This window comes from Echinococcus granulosus, assembly GCF_000524195.1.
Source record: "Echinococcus granulosus chromosome Unknown EG_S00001, whole genome shotgun sequence".
In the NCBI taxonomy this organism is placed as follows: domain Eukaryota; kingdom Metazoa; phylum Platyhelminthes; class Cestoda; order Cyclophyllidea; family Taeniidae; genus Echinococcus; species Echinococcus granulosus.
Window position 1 is genome coordinate 2,958,538 of NW_020170381.1, and position 17,083 is coordinate 2,975,620.

At 42.4% G+C, this 17,083-nt stretch overlaps 3 protein-coding genes across 3 annotated transcripts; 2 read left to right on the top strand and 1 right to left on the bottom strand. All coding sequences in view use genetic code 11, as the record gives it.

The window, feature by feature from the left end:
* Window positions 1-284: 284 nt before the first annotated feature.
* On the top strand, window positions 285-9,666 carry EGR_00330 (Coatomer subunit beta; the record flags this gene model as incomplete). The annotated part of the gene is made up of 18 exons (XM_024489579.1): window positions 285-340; window positions 375-639; window positions 708-962; window positions 1,294-1,386; window positions 1,511-1,671; window positions 1,963-2,399; window positions 2,514-2,743; window positions 3,109-3,473; window positions 4,576-5,567; window positions 5,741-6,030; window positions 6,142-6,372; window positions 6,446-6,626; window positions 6,851-7,140; window positions 7,392-7,694; window positions 7,977-8,201; window positions 8,623-8,808; window positions 8,934-9,197; window positions 9,550-9,666. The coding sequence occupies 18 exons, from the start codon at window positions 285-287 to the stop codon at window positions 9,664-9,666; spliced, it is 4,941 nt and encodes a 1,646-aa protein (XP_024356257.1).
* Window positions 9,667-10,951: 1,285 nt separating this feature from the next.
* Window positions 10,952-13,539, top strand: EGR_00331 (Aspartyl-tRNA synthetase, cytoplasmic; the record flags this gene model as incomplete). The annotated part of the gene is made up of 9 exons (XM_024489580.1): window positions 10,952-11,313; window positions 11,539-11,722; window positions 11,792-12,076; window positions 12,143-12,309; window positions 12,374-12,442; window positions 12,511-12,712; window positions 13,019-13,130; window positions 13,216-13,287; window positions 13,448-13,539. 9 exons carry the CDS (start codon window positions 10,952-10,954, stop codon window positions 13,537-13,539), a joined length of 1,545 nt encoding a protein of 514 aa, XP_024356258.1.
* A 1,035-nt stretch (window positions 13,540-14,574) lies between these two features.
* EGR_00332 (hypothetical protein) lies at window positions 14,575-16,751 on the bottom strand (the record flags this gene model as incomplete). Its single annotated transcript, XM_024489581.1, has 6 exons — window positions 14,575-14,661; window positions 14,710-14,803; window positions 14,877-15,013; window positions 15,158-15,516; window positions 15,842-16,217; window positions 16,653-16,751. The coding sequence occupies 6 exons, from the start codon at window positions 16,749-16,751 to the stop codon at window positions 14,575-14,577; spliced, it is 1,152 nt and encodes a 383-aa protein (XP_024356259.1).
* Window positions 16,752-17,083: the final 332 nt, after the last annotated feature.

The window sequence follows — 17,083 nt, forward strand, 5'->3', positions numbered from 1 at the left end:
CTCCTAGTAAGGGAATAAAAAAAGGGCATTGCATGTAGCAAGCCAACTGTGAATAAATTTTGCGGAGCAAATATTGTCAACTATTATTAGTTTACCATGATATAAAAGCACCTCTTTAGAATTCACTAGATAGTTAAATTTTACAATGCCATTTGCTGACCTCTATGTTTATTCTTGCAGTGATTTTTTAAGTGTCAAATATTTCTATAAGCGACCATAAGATGCACGCTCATTACTAAAAGGCTCAGTTTAGGCGGGTAGTTTGGTGTCGCCTTCGTTTCAGCATGAGCACGTCTGCTTCGGGTGGTCTGCGGTGGTTGTTGCGGCGTCTCTCAGTATCGTAATCCTTGGTATTCCTACTCTTCTCTTCTTAGAATAGGCAAATCCAGTGCAGGTATTGGTGTTAATTCGGCGCAAAAGTATGCTCCAAATGATACCAATCCCACCCCATTTACAACGCCGGGATTCTTTCCTCCCTCCGCGTGGTCGATTCACCGTCCTGTAAATGAAGCTTTAGAACAAAAGTTGTTTTCTGACAAAGCTAATGTCAGCGAGAGCTCACGATTCCTGTCTGGCGGAATCGTCTATACGTCGGGAAAGCCCGTGCGTGAAAAGCTGTCGTATACGACATATAGTAAAGTAAGATTGTTGCATCAGTTTGCTTTCTTTTCGGCTTTTATAGTTAAAACCTTCCCGCTTCACTTTAGTTTGGTGATCTTCCTCTTGACAAAAAGTTACTACACAATATATCGCTTTTGCATCTCGTCGAGATGACTCCGGTCCAAATTCACGCCATACCCTTGCTACTGGCCGACTCTCCGGCAAGTGAAAATGTTACTAATGTGGGGTCGTACGATCTTATGGCAGCAGCGCAAACAGGATCCGGGAAGACTCTTGCTTACCTTCTTCCGATTCTTCAGCGCATTATGTGTACTTATCCGTCAGACTCAATGACCGCCCTTGTTGGTTCGCCGTTTTAATTCATACTAAATGAAGGTTTTTGGTTGATTTCCCCACACTTAAATTTCGCATTATACTTCCAAAATATCGGGCTTCTTTTGCTCTCTCAACAATCGCTTAGCAGATCGGAGCAAATTCTTTTACTACCACGTACTTTGCCCATGTTAAAATATTAATAATTTTATTTGACTTTTTCGGCATTTTTGGTGTGCTAGGTGTTTAAACAGTCCTTGCGTCACTCTTCTTAGCTGCTGTTGGCATGAATTGTGATTCAAATCGTTCTGTTTTCAGCCCTCCCTAATGCTCAAGAATTACCTGTCTTTTTTTCTGCAGGCAGATAGCAACTACCGAATTCAGTTTCCTTTGGCCCTTATTCTCGCACCTACTCGAGAACTAGTTCATCAAATCAGGCTTGAAACCAGCAAGGTGATGCCTTCTCTAGCACTTTTGCTTATTGTTATATTCTTTTTGGACGAGCGCCAATCAAACAGCCGTTTTGTTGACAATTGTGGAATATTTGTTAATATTTCATCATTTTTGACCTGTATAGCTCTGTTATCGAACTAACGTGCGACCCGTGGCTCTGTATGGCGGGGAGAAACCGAACCAACAAATATCCGAATTAAACCGTGGCTGCCACTTGATTGTCGCCACTCCTGGTAGACTTCTAGATTTTTTGGAACAGCGTCTTCTCAGGCTCTCTTTCTGCAGGTATTTGTTCGATATGCACGTTCTTAACCTCTAGTATCATGTGTTGCGTTACGTCACACAACTGAAAGACATTTTTGGCGTTATCATTGCAAAACTGCTCGTATCTTGTGTGCGATATCTCACTTAGTCTTCCTATTCGCGCTCCCTCTTTAACTTCTTTCGTTAACAAATATTTTTTCAAGTGTTTTTAATGCAAGTGTACCAAATAACCTCATCTTATTTGCCTAGTAATTGGTGCCCAATTATATAGACTTTGTTTTCAGCCTGAGTAATCGTTGTTTATGCTTCTAGAAACTTGGTCATAGACGAGGCCGATCGTCTTCTTGACATGGGCTTTGAGCCACAATTGCGGAAGATTATTCAATCTCGCAAGTTCGGCGTGCCTGATGGTGAGGGCCGACAGACCGCTCTCTTTAGTGCAACTTTCCCTCCGAGTGTTGCCTTGCTTGCTCGCGACTTTCTCCGTGGACCGCGTTGCATCTCCCTTAACGTCGTTCGCAGCGATGAAGATGACGCCGACACCGGGAAAATCCTTGTCCCTGTTTGGGGTCAAGCTGTCAAGCGGACTCGGCACTCCAGTGAGGATGCTTTCAAACAGTTGAAAGCCACTGTTCCGAAAGAGATTGTGCAAGCGGTTGAGTGGGTGGAGGAGAGCAACGGTAGACGGGATGCATTTCCGACCAATATGTTCGATCGCTTAGTCACTGTCCTTAGTCCTGAAGCTGCTGGTAGGTAGTCGCTGTGCATACGCCTATATTTTTCGATGGGTTTATATCTATGACCCAAGTTTACAAGTATAATCGTGACGCATGTATCCACCCGCCTTTTTTCTTATTCTGCAGCCACTTCTTCGGGAGGTGTAAAAAGAGACTTGGAGGGTATGTCTGTCGGCTCCAAGGAGCGAATTTTGGTCTTCTGCAACACCAAGCGTGAGGTCGATCGAGTCGATCGGTGTTTACTAAGACAGGGCTTCAAGTCAGTTTCCATCCACGGCGATCTTTCACAAGCGCGTCGAAACAATAGTGTGAATCGCTTTCGTGATGGCAAAGCGAACATACTTGTGGCGACTTCTGTATGTTGTTTGCGTTATGTATTTATAGTCATCCAAACTTAATTGTACATATTTACTCGGTGTAGTTATTGCTGTTGTTACTGACTGTAAATATCGGGTCCATCATCTATTTTTCCTCGGATAATTTGAAGGAATAACATCCGTAGGCGTTCGTTTTTAGTTGATAAATGGATAAACAACCCTTTGTTGAAAAATTGTTGATGCTAGGAGCGCATTTTTGACAATTTTCCTGTTGGATGGCTTAAAATCCTTATTATTTTTCATATTAATTTCCTTTATTTAGACCTTTTTACCTATAATAATTCTTTGGACGGCATTCTTTAGAGCACAAATTCTTGGATATATTTTTACTGTCTTTACTATAGGTTGTAGCTCGTGGAATGGACTTCCCCCGGGTGGAAGTGGTTATCAACTTCGGCCTACCATTGGGTCTCGACGAGTACGTACACCGAATTGGTCGAACGGGTAGGATGGGTCAAGCAGGTCGCGCTGTCACTCTTGTTGCCTCGAACAACATCGGGAGTGATAAACACTTGCAAGGTGTTGCTCGTGGTATATGCCGGCTCGTTGACGACCCCTCTTGCCTTCCAGAAGAATTTGTGCGTGCTGCGAAATGGCATCCAGAAGATGCAGCTTCTGAGGATGAATCTGCCAATTTTAATCGCTCTGGGATGACTCCGCCCTGCTCTCCACAAAGGCTTAAAAATCGATACTCGAAACACAAGAAACTGTTTGTATGACGCAGAAAGTAAAGTCTATCCCAAAGTTGACGTATGCGTGCATGGGATTTCCGTCGCGGGTGGGGGAGTGTGCGTTACCGCTTGGGTGCCGAGCCCCTTGGGTGGTGCTACCGTAGGGGTTTGTTAGTTGGTATCGCGATTTGGCGTGCAAGTTGTATTGGTTTGGTTAGTCGGCTGCGTGGGGCATACAAGTATGCTGCTAGCTGGCAGGCTTGTCCACAGATATGCAGCCAACTGATGTTGTGTTTGTTGGGCTGTGCAGACCGTTGCTGATGCCGACCTACTGGATCCTCGAATTTCGCAATTACAATTTTGACTTTTGAACGCCAAAGTTACACATGGATCTAAAACTTTTTAAAATTAAAAAAACGTGAATAATGCATTCTAAATAAAAGTTTTTGGCAGTTTTGTAAAGTATCTTAAATTATCCAAACGAATCGTTTAAAGTGATGCTATATTACTCCGGACTATTCGCTCTAGGTTATTGCCCTTCGACGTGTCAGGTGAGAGTGCTCCTTGTAATTTTTCGTGTTTTATCTGTCCAAGTACCCTAAGAAATTTTAAACTGACTGTACTTTGCCCGATAGTACATTGAACAGTGGAGTCTAGGAAAGCTTCTCTGTTGTCCTTTAGGCACTTTTATCTTTATTAAAAGACCTCAGACAGCGAGTGTGTGATTTGCTTAACAATAGATGCTTGTATCAATGCCTTATCGACCTATTTCGGACTTATTGGTTGCGGTTATCGCCTATCTCACTTCAAATCATGCTCCTGCACATTTTTTATGACTTCCAGGCACTAAATTTGAGATCAATCATTTCTGTTAGGAACGTCAAATGACTTCTAGTGGATTTAGATGTTCACATCCTCGCTAAACTTATTCCTTCTGGGTTCTTACGGGATTTACTTTCCAGTTTGTTCTTTTAATTGGTTATATTAAATCAGATTGTGCATATTCTTCGTGGATCAAAATATGCATTCTCCTAAATTGAGGGGTGCCACATTTATCGACTTAAGTCGAACCTTCAAAATTATCCCCGTTTGCTGCTTTTGCAGGATTTCGTCTGATTCATCAATTATTTCTTATTCAAGGAACATGGCAAATGGAGGTGCGGATGTTGCTTGCTACACATTGATTTCACTTACCAACGAGAGCAAACAGTACACAGAGCAGAAGTTGCGGGAGGACCTTCAAAATGAAAATGTCATTGTGAAGCGTGAAGCTCTTAAAGAACTCATTCGGAATTCTGTCAATGGCGAAAAATATCGCGACCTTCTCATGATCGTAATACGGTTTGTAATGCCGTCTAATGATCACACAACCAAGAAGTTGCTTCACTTGTTTTGGGAAGTTGCTCCTAAATACTCTCCTCAGGGGAAGCTGCTAAATGAAATGATTCTTGTTTGCGATGCCTATCGTCGTGATCTTCAACATCCTAATGAATACATTCGCGGCTGCACGCTTCGATTCTTATGCAAGTTGAAGGAACCTGAACTCCTCGAGCCTCTCATGCCATCCATCCTTCAGTGTCTTGAACATCGTCATGCTTACGTTCGACGAAATGCTGTCCTGGCCATCTTTACTATTTATAAAAATTTTGAACATCTTATTCCTGATGCTCCAGAGCGCATGCTTAATTATTTGGAGGAGGAACAGGATCCATCCTGTAAACGAAATGCTTTCCTAATGCTTTTGCACGTCAGTCAAGATACTGCTGTCCAATACCTTTCACGTTGCATAGATGCTGTGGATACCTTCAGTGAAACCATGCAGTTAGTTGTTGTCGAGCTGATCCACAGAGTTTTCCAGTCTCACCCTTTGGAGAAGGTAAAGTTTATCCGCTGCGTCTTCTCTCTCCTCAATTCGACGAGCTCATCTGTGAGATATGAGGCGGCAACCACTCTGATCACACTTAGTGGAGCCTCTCCGGCTATTCGCGCCTCAGCTAGTTGCTACATTGATCTTATATTGAAGGAATCAGATAACAATGCAAAACTGGTCATCCTGAACAGTCTCATTGCTTTGCGCGCCCGCCATGAAAAGATTTTACAAGAGCTTGTCATGGATGTTGTCCGAATTTTGAGTATGTTTCGTGGGTCTTTGGTGCTTCAGCAAGTTATCAATTAATGGTTATTCGGTTTTGAGGATTACTGAATTTCCATCTTTATATTGCCTATTTTCAAAATTGTGAAGTACTCAAATTTCGTAGTCAAATACTGTTGTTTTTTTTATCAATTCATTTTCTACATTTTACAGATGCCTCGGATGTGGAATTAAGAAATAAGGCACTTGAATTAATAGTTGATTTAGCCACTACAAGGACAGTTGATGATTTGACTGGTTTCCTGCGAAAGGAATTGATTAAAGCAAGTGCTTCTGCGTCCAGCGGTTCCGCGGCATCATCTACCGAAAGCGGCAATGGGTCTTTAGTTAAAACAGGTGTCAGTGATGAGGATGTCTATAGACGCGCACTGGTTCGGACTATCCGAGCTATCTGTATGAAGTTTCCGAATTGCCTCCCTGCTATTCTCCCTACGCTCTGCGATGTAGGTTCGAGTGTTGTTAAACGCGCTACACTTATGTATATGAGGTTCATCTCCCTTCCACACAGTACTAAATTTTAACCCGAAAAACATTTTTTCTTAACTTTTTTTTAGATCTTAACCTATGTGGAATTGAAGGATTCGATGGCAGCCATAGAAATTTGTCGATTTTTGCGAGATGCTGTCTTCCGACATCCCCATCACAGAAGTCTTATTCTGGAAAAAGTTTTTCTGGTTCTTCCTTCTGTTGCTGGTTTTGATGTTCTGCGTCATCTTATTTGGCTCTGTGGGGAATTCTGTACGGCTAAATCGGAAATACTTGAATTCTTGCTGGTCATTCATCAGGTAAGTTCCTTTTGCTGGTTTTTAACTTTTCTCTTCCCTTAGAAATAATGATACACTCTTTGGTAAATTACAGTGTATAGGTCCGCTTCCCATAGTTCAAAGAGAAATGTCTCGGATTATGACGGAAAACGGATCAACAGGCGAAGAAAACATGGAGGATAGCACCAAGCAGAACTCGGGTGTACCTGCTGAGGCTGCAGTTAAAAAAGTTACTGTCGATGGTGCCTACGCTACCCAATCCGCATTCACCATCCGTACGTGACTCTTACTCTGTAGTCAAGTTTAATGCGAATTGCTTACAATCCTCATTTTATTTGCTGAACCTTTGTTTCATTCAATGTTGCACTTCGCAATTTATTTGCCTTTGATTTTCACCTCAGGGTGCTTATTTCTGTTTCATCTAAGTCGATCAGTCGTATCGTGGCACATCATGCTAATTTGTCAGTTTTAAAATGTACCATTATTGTCGTTGTTGTAGGATCTGAGGCTGCATCTACCGGCGACGTAAAACGTCCTGTAATTCAGGCAGCTCTCTTTGCCAATAACTTTACTATCGGTTCCGTGGTCTCCGTGTGTCTGGTTAAACTCTTCTGTCATTTCGTCAGTCTGCTGGATAACCCTGACACCAACACCTCAGCCACAGAAAAAAACAGGTTTTCGGCTGAGTGCATGCTCATAATTTCAAGCATGATACACTTGGCTTGTAGTGGTCTCGTCGCTTGCCATGTCAACTCCGACATCATTGACCGCATGTGGACCTGCCTAGTTGTAAGTCTCATTCATCCCACTTCTCTATCAGCTTCTGATGGTCTAGAAAGGATGCTCTCTTCTAGTCAAGTTCAATTTATCATTCTAATGTCGAGGTCGGTTGCTTGTCATCTAGCCTTTGATCCGCTGTAGTGCATAAAATTTCATGTCGGTGAGGTTATGAGATAGCTTTGTAGTTAGAGTGGCTCATGGCCATACTGTAAGGTTAATTCGTAGGATAGTTATTAAAGTCCATGTTTTTTCGAATGCAGGCTCTCGCAGACTCCCGCACACACGTGACGTGTGCCTTTGGCAAAATTGGCCGCGATTTTCTAAAAGAATTGTTGGATGTCCAAGAGGCGGAGACCAAAAAACGCATTGCCGCCTCTGGCAACGTATTGTCTCCATCTTCTGCCGAAAACAATTCAGTAGACGCCTCAATCGATTTTGAGTTGCTCGTGCCACCTGAAGGAGATCAGAGTGAACAGGTTGATCACTTCACCATGACTCTTGACCAGGCTATCAAGGGTACAGCAAGGACTGGTGATGCCTATGCTACCTCCAAGCTCAAAAAAGTGGGTGATTTTTGCACGAATCCTTGATCACATATTGTGAGCGTCTACCAGTTCCTCACACTTTGTAATTAAATCTAATTATGTAAATCATGGATTTACAAACTGTACCACTGTGTCATCCGGTCTGAGCTTCCCTTAAATAACCTCCATATCAACCATTGAAACGCTTATTGTATCTGCCGTCTTAGTGAATACTTTGATTTTGATTTGTCTGTTGATTTTTGTGTATTCCCCGAAATGAGTGGCCTTCGAAGTTGAACTCAGGTGGTTTTTTCCTCCAAGGTGCATCAACTCACTGGTCTCTCTGATCCTGTCTACGCAGAGGCCTTTGTCAGTGTTAATCAATTTGATATCGCCCTAGATGTTCTGCTGGTCAACCAAACCAAAGATACTCTGCAGAACCTCACTCTGGAGCTCTCCACTTTAGGGGATCACAAACTCATTGAAAAGCCGCGTCCCATAACCCTGGCCGCACAGGACTTCGCCAACGTCTGTGCTACCATCAAGGTAGGTGGCGGCAGATCTGCTCCTTCAGTGTATCTCAGTAGAGCGAGTTATCGTTGCCGCAAACTTCTGCTCTGTCATTTCTGAAATATGTTGTTTTGGCATAACTAAGTTTTGCATTTTAATGTGGGAATTAAAGCAGTCCGTATATGGACTGATACAGATTTTATGTTCTTATTTCTCAAGACCATAATTTTGTTCCAAGTTTGCGTTGGGTGCTGTGTTGTGCCCGTTAATTTTATACGTGGCTCTTCATGTGGCTTTTTCGCTAGAGACTTTCAAAACATCAGTTTCATGGAAATTCAGAGCTTTATTTAAAATGTAATTCGAATTTATGATAACTCAAAACATGCATCTGACTATACGAGCACGCTTTGACCCATAATTGAATTCCCCTATCCATCGACTGAGTTGTTATCCTCAGGTTTCCTCCACGGAGAATGGGATAATTTTCGGCAACATAGTTTATGACACCCGAGGTTCAGCAGGCGAGTCCAACTGTATCGTACTCTCGGACATTCGCATCAACATTCTCGAGTACATCCAACCATCTACGTGCTCCGACGCCGATTTTCGTACCATGTGGTCCGATTTTGACTGGGAAAATAAGGTACCACATGCTAATTAGCTTCTATCTTTGTGTACACTCTCAAACAGTTATGATTTCGCAAATGGGTATTGTGCCTTTCCATCCTTTATCAATTGCGCCCATGTAACTATTTCTACCTTGCCCAGGTCACGGTGAGCACGCAGCTGACTGACTTGCGGGCTTATCTAAACCATGTGACGAAGATTACCAACTTCAAGTGTCTCACACCGCCGGAGGCGCTGCGTGGGGAGTGCAACTACCTTTGTGCTACCCTCTACGCCCGCTCGATTTTCGGTGAGCACGTACTGGGTAACCTCTGCCTGGAGAAGTCCGCCGATGGCGCCCCTGTCTCTGGCCACGTACGCATCCGCGCCAAAACTCAAGGAATGGCTGTCACTATGGGTGACAAGGTAAGGCATTTGCCCGATGCTACGGTTCTCCCATTTTGTAAACATGTGTGATGGTGGCTGGGCAGAGTGTTTTCATAAAATCCGAGCTGCCCTTTAAGGTGTATACAAAGCCTACATCGAGGAATGGTTTTACTAAAGCGCCAATGAAGGACCGGACCATTAGAATTTACGGAATTTGACGCGAGCGCTGTAGTTCATTCAAATGAACATTTTTGATTTTACTTACTAGGCACTCACATCTTTGCAGTGCAAAGGACTGTCACGAATACTTATAGCTCTAAATCCTTTTTATGGTCGAAGAAGGCATTCATAAGTAATTACCTTTAAAGTGGTTTCTGGTTTTTTTTGTTAGATAAGCACCTCGCAAAAGCAGTGGAAGGATGAAAAACCGTTGAATGCGTCTGGCTCGAACAAGAATTTGGTGGAAGACACGAGCGCAGAGTTCGCCTCTCTGATACCAGGTATATGATGCCAGTGTAGTGAATTGTTCAGCATTCTTCCCCCCTTTCTTCCACTCCTTATAACTTTGTTAAAATCGGTAAAACTTTTTTTGGCAAACTCACGCTTCACAATGATCTTATTGTCTTTGTGGGTGTGAACAATGTGGCAACTAAAGAGCTGTATGCGCATATGGCGCGACCACTTTACAGTAGAATATTTATTGTATTCTGTGTGCGGATTTGTCAACTGTAATGTTCTGGTTTTGGGATCTGGCTGGAGGGACTTTATTGTGCCGATGCTGATGGTGATGGCTCAAGGAATAACAGTTGATTAATGGTTTCATATTTGGTCATTGATCATTGTGGTGTGGTGCCCACAGAGCAATGAACATGATGGCCCGATCTCTGTACTAGAGGTTTCCTTGTGGCATGGTATAAAGTTATTAAGAAGCTAGGTGGTTTTAGTGATCGTAGTTGTATATGAATTCCCCAAGGGATGGTGAGAGGTCAGTGGGAATAGCAGGCGAGGAAATTGTTACATCAACTATTTATGCATTGCTATTGCAGACGAAATAAGTCAGTGTAATAAGTTAGTGTGGAATACCTGCGGAAGATTCGTGAAAATGGGTTTTATGCTGGAACATGAGTTACCCGTCTTGATTGGCATAATCCACTGTACCATTGCAATAGGTTATTGATTATTACAAAGATAGTCCACTGTAATAAATTTTATGGACCTTTAGATGCAGGGTAAACACATTGCAGATTTCGTGCCCGCTGTCCCATCATCAGCCCTTTCTGAAAGTTATCTTCCTGAAGCGTGATGGAATAAACTTAATTAAATGGTGGCAAAGTTGATGTCTGTTCTGAAGTAAAACAAACAAATTATTAAACATTTTATTGGCATGGCATTTTATTTGCTTCACCCCAAATCCCCTATAATTGTTTGGACTCAGATCTAAAGTTTCAAATGTGGACAGGGGTGCTATTGTACAATAGATATAAGTGCTAAGCAACTTAGATTTAATGATTCTGAAAAATAGCTTATAATGGTACAGACATGCGTGCAAATATTTGCGGAGTACTTGTGCGCAACATTCGAAAAACAGGTTTGCCGATTTGCTAACTAGTAATTTGCACAAGATTGGGTTTCGGAATTGTTATTTGATAGCCTATTTAGCTGTTTACTGGGCTGAACGGGCTCTTTGTCTTTTTTCAAAAAAGGGCTGTATGTTTATTCTAATAGTTCCCTATTCTTTGTTTGCATGCACTCCTGTACAAATCGCTCCCGCGGCCCTCATTTGAACTGCTTGCATGCAAATGGGAGGGAAAAAGAAGGGGGGTGATGTGCAGGTCGCTGGCGATGTTGAAAAGGCCACCAAAGCGGTTAATAATATGAAGTTGGACGACCCCGAGGAGGATTTTTCAAAGGACTTCTACGGAGTCTGCGCTATGCACCAGTCTCAATCAATGGAAGGTCCCGCTTATACTGAAATTCACGAGCTGTTTGACAAGAAATACTTGGATCACGAAGTTTGTATTCGAGCTCGTCTCCATCGCAGCCGCGCTAAGGGAAAATTGTGTTTTATTGTTCTTAGGGATAGGCAGTATTTGCTGCAGTGTGTTTTGTCTTCCGGTGAGAAGGTCTCGAAGTCTATGCTTAAATTTGCTGGAAAGTAAGATTTTGCGATGATGCAGATTTTTTTGCTATTAAAAGTGGTTCGTTTCCGTAGAAAGGTTGTTTTATTCTACTTAATAACTGGTTAACCGCTGTGGAATTTATTTGTTTAACAAACCAGTATCGTCCACTACTTTGAAATTCTCCACTATATGTGTTTCACTAATCAGTTTCATTGAATATGCGATTTGTGCATCGGCAAAGAGTTCTTCTCTGTCACAAGCATTTCCAAGGAATCCATTGTTGACGTGTATGGTGTGGTGAGGGCGTCACCGGTCGCGATTGAAGGGTGCTTTCCTGACAGTGTCGAACTACACATAACCAAGGTGTTCGTTATCAGCGCTTCTTCGCCTGTCCTCCCCTTCCAAATCGAAGATGCTATGCGACCGGACGAAGAAAATGACGATGTAGGGAATGAAGGGCTTAATTTTTCAGATGACACTGGAACAGGTAACTTGCCATGTTCCTTTTTGCAGCACCTGTCCCGAGTTAATCAAGATACTCGTCTCGACAATCGCTTCATTGATCTTCGGACGCCAGCCAACCAGGCAATCTATCGTGTCGAACACGGCGTTGTTCATCTCTTCATGGAGTATCTCGACAATCATGGTTTTACGATGATTCACACCCCAAAGATAATTGGGGGTGCTTCTGAGGGTGGAGCCAACGTTTTCAAATTTCAGTACTTTAATTCTCAAGCCTGCCTTGCCCAATCGCCTCAGCTGTACAAACAGATGGCGATTGCTGCTGATTTTGGACGTGTATGTTACTTATCTTAATCTTTTATCTATCGAATTCAATGCTTAATGCTTTTCTTATCGTTTCAGGTGTACACCATTGGTGGTGTGTTTCGAGCTGAAGACTCTAACACTCATAGGCATTTGTGTGAATTTGTTGGTTTAGATTTGGAAGTCGCTTTTAAGACTCACTATCACGAAGTCGTCGATCTCATTGCTGATATGTTCGTCAGTATCTTCAAGGGTCTCCAACGCCAGTGGGTGCATTTTTATTGTCTTTTTGATGTTCCCTGCGAGTTTTCTTCACTATTTTCCTCTTAGATATACTGCGGAAATCGAAGCAGTTAACAAACAATACAAGGCAGAGCCATTCGAGTTTATCGAGCCAACGTGTGTTCTCAATATTTCACTAAGTTTTTATGAAATTCACCGACTTGCTTTCATTCTTTACACTTTAGTCTGAAATTGGAGTTTGCTGAGGGTATAAGAATGCTGAGAGAGGCTGGGTGGGACGTGGAAGAGTTCGCTGATTTGAGTACTCCAGCTGAGAAGTTTCTGGGAAAGTTGGTGAAAGAGAAGTATAGAACAGACTTCTACATTTTGGACAAATTCCCTTTAGCAATTCGTCCATTTTACACCATGCCTGACCCACACAATAAGGTAAAGTTGAGCTGCAGACGCGTTTTAAGTGGATAATTCACGACTTAGAGACCACAACCCTCCTCACTGTTTATGACTCATACACAAGTTTCTTTAAAATTTCATTTTTACCCTAAAATTGTAAGTCCCTAATTGTGCATGGTTCTGGCGGGTACCGTAAACGAATCAGTTTCAAGTGCTTGTTATTTCTCTACTGCATGTTGGTCTTTTCGTTTTTCTAAGTGATCTGTAATTCGTTGCTTCCAAACTTTATTTTCAAATTTGTGTAATTGTAATTGCTCTTCAATGAAGATTTTTGTATTTTAGGCCCTTTCGAATTCTTACGACTTCTTCATGCGTGGTGAAGAGATAATGTCGGGCGCTCAGCGAGTTCACGATCCCGAGTTCCTGACAGAACGAGCTAAAGCTCACGACATCGGTTTGTTGGAATTCCACTGCATCAACGTTATGCAAACTTGGTTTTTATTTAAATTCACCTTTGATTGCTTTTGTTTTTTGTTTAGACATAAAGACTATTCAGTCGTATATTGATTCCTTCCGCTATGGATGCCCGCCTCACGCTGGTGGTGGCATTGGTAAGTTCTTTTTTCTCAAATAATGACCTAAGGCCAGTGTGATTGTCATTTAACAATATGCATAGTCTGGTAATGCTGACAACGCCACATTTTTTTAAGCTCAACGATAAATAATATTTCCGATTCCGCAATTGCGTATTTCGTCACCCTCTTTTGCTAGGTCTTGAACGCGTGACAATGCTCTTCTTGGGTCTTGACAACATAAGAAAGGTCTCCATGTTCCCTCGCGATCCTAAGCGTCTCGCACCCTAGGCGACTTTATCAGTCTTCGAATTTTGGGTGTTTTGAGTCCCCTTTGTGTGATAAAGTAATTTTGAATGGGAGCTTGTTCTATCCGCTAGTTGAAATGGTTGAAGCTCTGGCTATTCGGCTCCAGGTATTGTATGATTGAGGTGATTTGTTCACCCGGTCATTGGCTGCGGTTCTTTTCCTGATCAGGTGCCTTTGGCGCGTCACTTGCACTTGAGAACAGCATTGATGAGGTGGTAATAGGTGTGTGGTGACTACAGGAGTTGGGCTGAATTTCGAAACACGACTGCAAGGTTTGTTTCTGCAATTGCCCAGGAATTAAACTGACAGGTTCTTTTTGGTAACCAGTAGACGAAATGATACCTGGTAACTGTAATTAGAAATTACGACTCAAGGTTAACCTGGGTGTAGAAAATAGGTGGTTGCCTACAAATCGAGTTTCACATCTCAGGGTGCGCCATCCAGGCTCGACGAGGACGATGTGCTGGGGGTCGACCTCAGTGTCTGAACGCAAGGCCAGAGAATGCAATTTAGATGGAAGATCAACCTATGTGAAGGTCTTTCGACTTTTCTACCGTTCAATCCCAGAAATTAGCCCAATGCACATAATCCAAAAACAAAGTTAAGGGGGTTAGTTTTTTTTCCAAATAACCCATATGAAGAAATAATTCTTCAAGAATCCACCTGAAAAGCGACAAAGTTGACCTCATTAATCCGGTTTAATCCAACCTGATCTGAGCGATTGTTGTTACTTTTGATAACCTAATTCGACACAATTTGCTTGAAAACCCACCTATTGTCCACAGCCGTCCTATTCCAGCGCGAGAATGGGGTCAAAAGGCTTTGGGTGATTAAGAGATTCGGGGTTGCGTCACGTGAAAAACCGATGCTCTAAATGTTTCAAATGCGTTACCTCTGAGTTGTACATTGGAGGAGATGTTCACAAATACACACCAATGCTACCTTATTAATAACACCGACTAATGGCTGGTAATTGGGCGAAGAGGAGAGGGCTGAATAACGCACTTGAAGCTGGTGTCACTTCACTCCAACCTGCGCCATGGAGTTGGTCGCAGTAGATGTTGGCCGAATGCCTGCAGGTGCCCAATCAAATTCATTTAACAGCTAGAAGTATAGTCTGTGGGGCCAACGAAGTATCAGATGGAGTCTCACCGGTGTCGTATCCCTTGTCCTGGAGACGCTGGGTTCTCCAACAGTAGTGGTATTCTCACTCTCTCCGCTCTCCTCTTCCCTCGACCCCCCGGAACTTAAAGTGGAAAAAAAAAGGTCTATTTACTGATTAACAAAGTATCGCAATGCCGACAAGGCGGGTGACTCACGCTGACAGTTCTGTTCTTCCTCTAATCGTGTGCATTGGTCGCAGTTTTAATGCGCCTGACTTGAATTCCTTTACGATATCCGAAATTCGAATGGCTTTTGGAGGTAATACAAAAATCTTCTTCGATTCTAAAGCCTCCTTAAGAACAAAGAATATATTTAAGAATTGAAACACTCCATCCTTAGTCGTTTTGATGATCAGAAACGAGCTTGGTGCAGCAATTGCTTACAAAAAGACGAGTATGAAAGCAAACGTATGGTATGCGACATGGTAAAAAAGTACCTTTTGATTAAGAATATTGGCTTTCCAGGTCAATGCGGGCGGTGGTGGTGGCGGTGGCGGTGGTGGTGGAGGGAGATGCGGGGCAGCAGGAGTTGAGTCCACGAACGTGTGGAGATCAAGTGAGATAGGGCAAAAAGAGAAGTCACGATGACACTGAGAAGCATGGCCATCTCCTGCACCCCTTCTTCCACCTGCGTTTTCCGTCATGCAGGCCACCTCCACCGTACTCAACTGCTTTGAATCGCCTTGAACCTCACTCCCTCTTGCCCACCTCCAAAATCCGACCAATCCCATTATTTCGTCGATCAAATCGTCGAGACTTTGATCAATGCTGACTAACCTGTCGATTAGAGCATCACCTTAAAACGCAGATACAGGAATTAACGATCTTACCCATTTCCAAGGTGCCTCATTACAAGTCTCATTAGACTCAAAATCATTCATTTACACTATTTGTCTAATCAGTACCAATCGCTTTTTAGCTTATAGCGTCGTAATAAGGTGAGCATCAATGAAAGCAACTATCCTTATACCTTGGTATGTATCAGTGCTTCAACACGAGAAGGTACATCAATGGTCAGTTACCTTCTCTTTGTTTAAATGGGGTAATTCTCGCAAAATTACGCACAACTTCAAGCGGCATTTGGGTTCGCCATTGGTTTCTTCCAATTACAGTATAATTACTTGAAATCTCTTTTACGGGTAACAAAACACACACGACATCCACTTCCCATTGTGGGAGAGGTTCGAAGGTCGCCAGGTTGTGCCAAATAGTGGTTCCAACATGGCTCTTTTTCCAATTCCATCCGTCGCGCTCTCGTAATGTGCCGGGAATACTTGTGAGCTCAGCCTCTGCACAAACCGAACTAATGCCAAAAACTAGAGCTGTATAATGATTGTACACTGTTTGATTGTTGGTGAATGCGCTGATGAAGGAAAACTTTACGTTTGGCCCAATACATTCGTATAGTGCGGAATGACTTCGATGTTCCCTTTTGTCGGGAGAATCGGGTTTTTTAGCCTTTTTGTACTCGAATACTGGATAAGTCGTTGATGCGGCCTAAAATGCCCAGATTCAGTCCGTCAGAACCATAATTAAGTATTCAAGAAAAACTACACGATAGCGTTGATGTAACATTTGAAGACACTGTATAAAAGTACATAACTCAAATCCAGATTCATTCAAATTTTCCCATGTTGAAGTAATTTAGAAAAAGTTTGCGCAAAAATCCTCATTAAGCACTTCAAATTTTCCACACCCTTCATAAAAATCTGAGTTAGCTGGAATTTAAGATAGGTTATGCCTATACGAGTGCGTAAATGCTGTTCTACATCAAATCAACATTACTTGATGGTCTCAGTATAAAGTAATTAATCCTTGCTGTTACCAATTAAAACACTAAACACGAGAGAAATGTTGTTCTAAGTTCCGTTTGTAAACGTGTCCCTCAAGTACATAAGGAAAGTATGCGGCAAATGTCAAAACAAATTATACCCCATATGTGACCGTGTTTGAACAATTGCTTGAAGTCACATCTTCTAACTGCTTGGCCGGTTTTCTGCTTCGAAGGACGTTGTATACCAGTATTGACATCGCATAAGTGAACGTAGCGTAGCTCAATACGAAGAACTTAATTAAAAACAGACCATTTCTTTAATGACCTTCGTTGCCAAAGTCTAAATCTGCTCCAATGAGGGGACAAAAAGGGCTTTGCAACTAGTGAGACAGCCACAAGTCTTATCAGTTATCGCTAGTTTTTTGTATTGCATACTAACTGCAAGAACTATTTAGGATCGATTTCATGTGCGGTCAAATGTGAGTATTACAGCAGTGTGAAACATTAGCATGGTAAGTACAGAACTATGCTAGGTATCTTCGACCAATATATATATATATATACATATGATTAACCGCCAGCTATACAA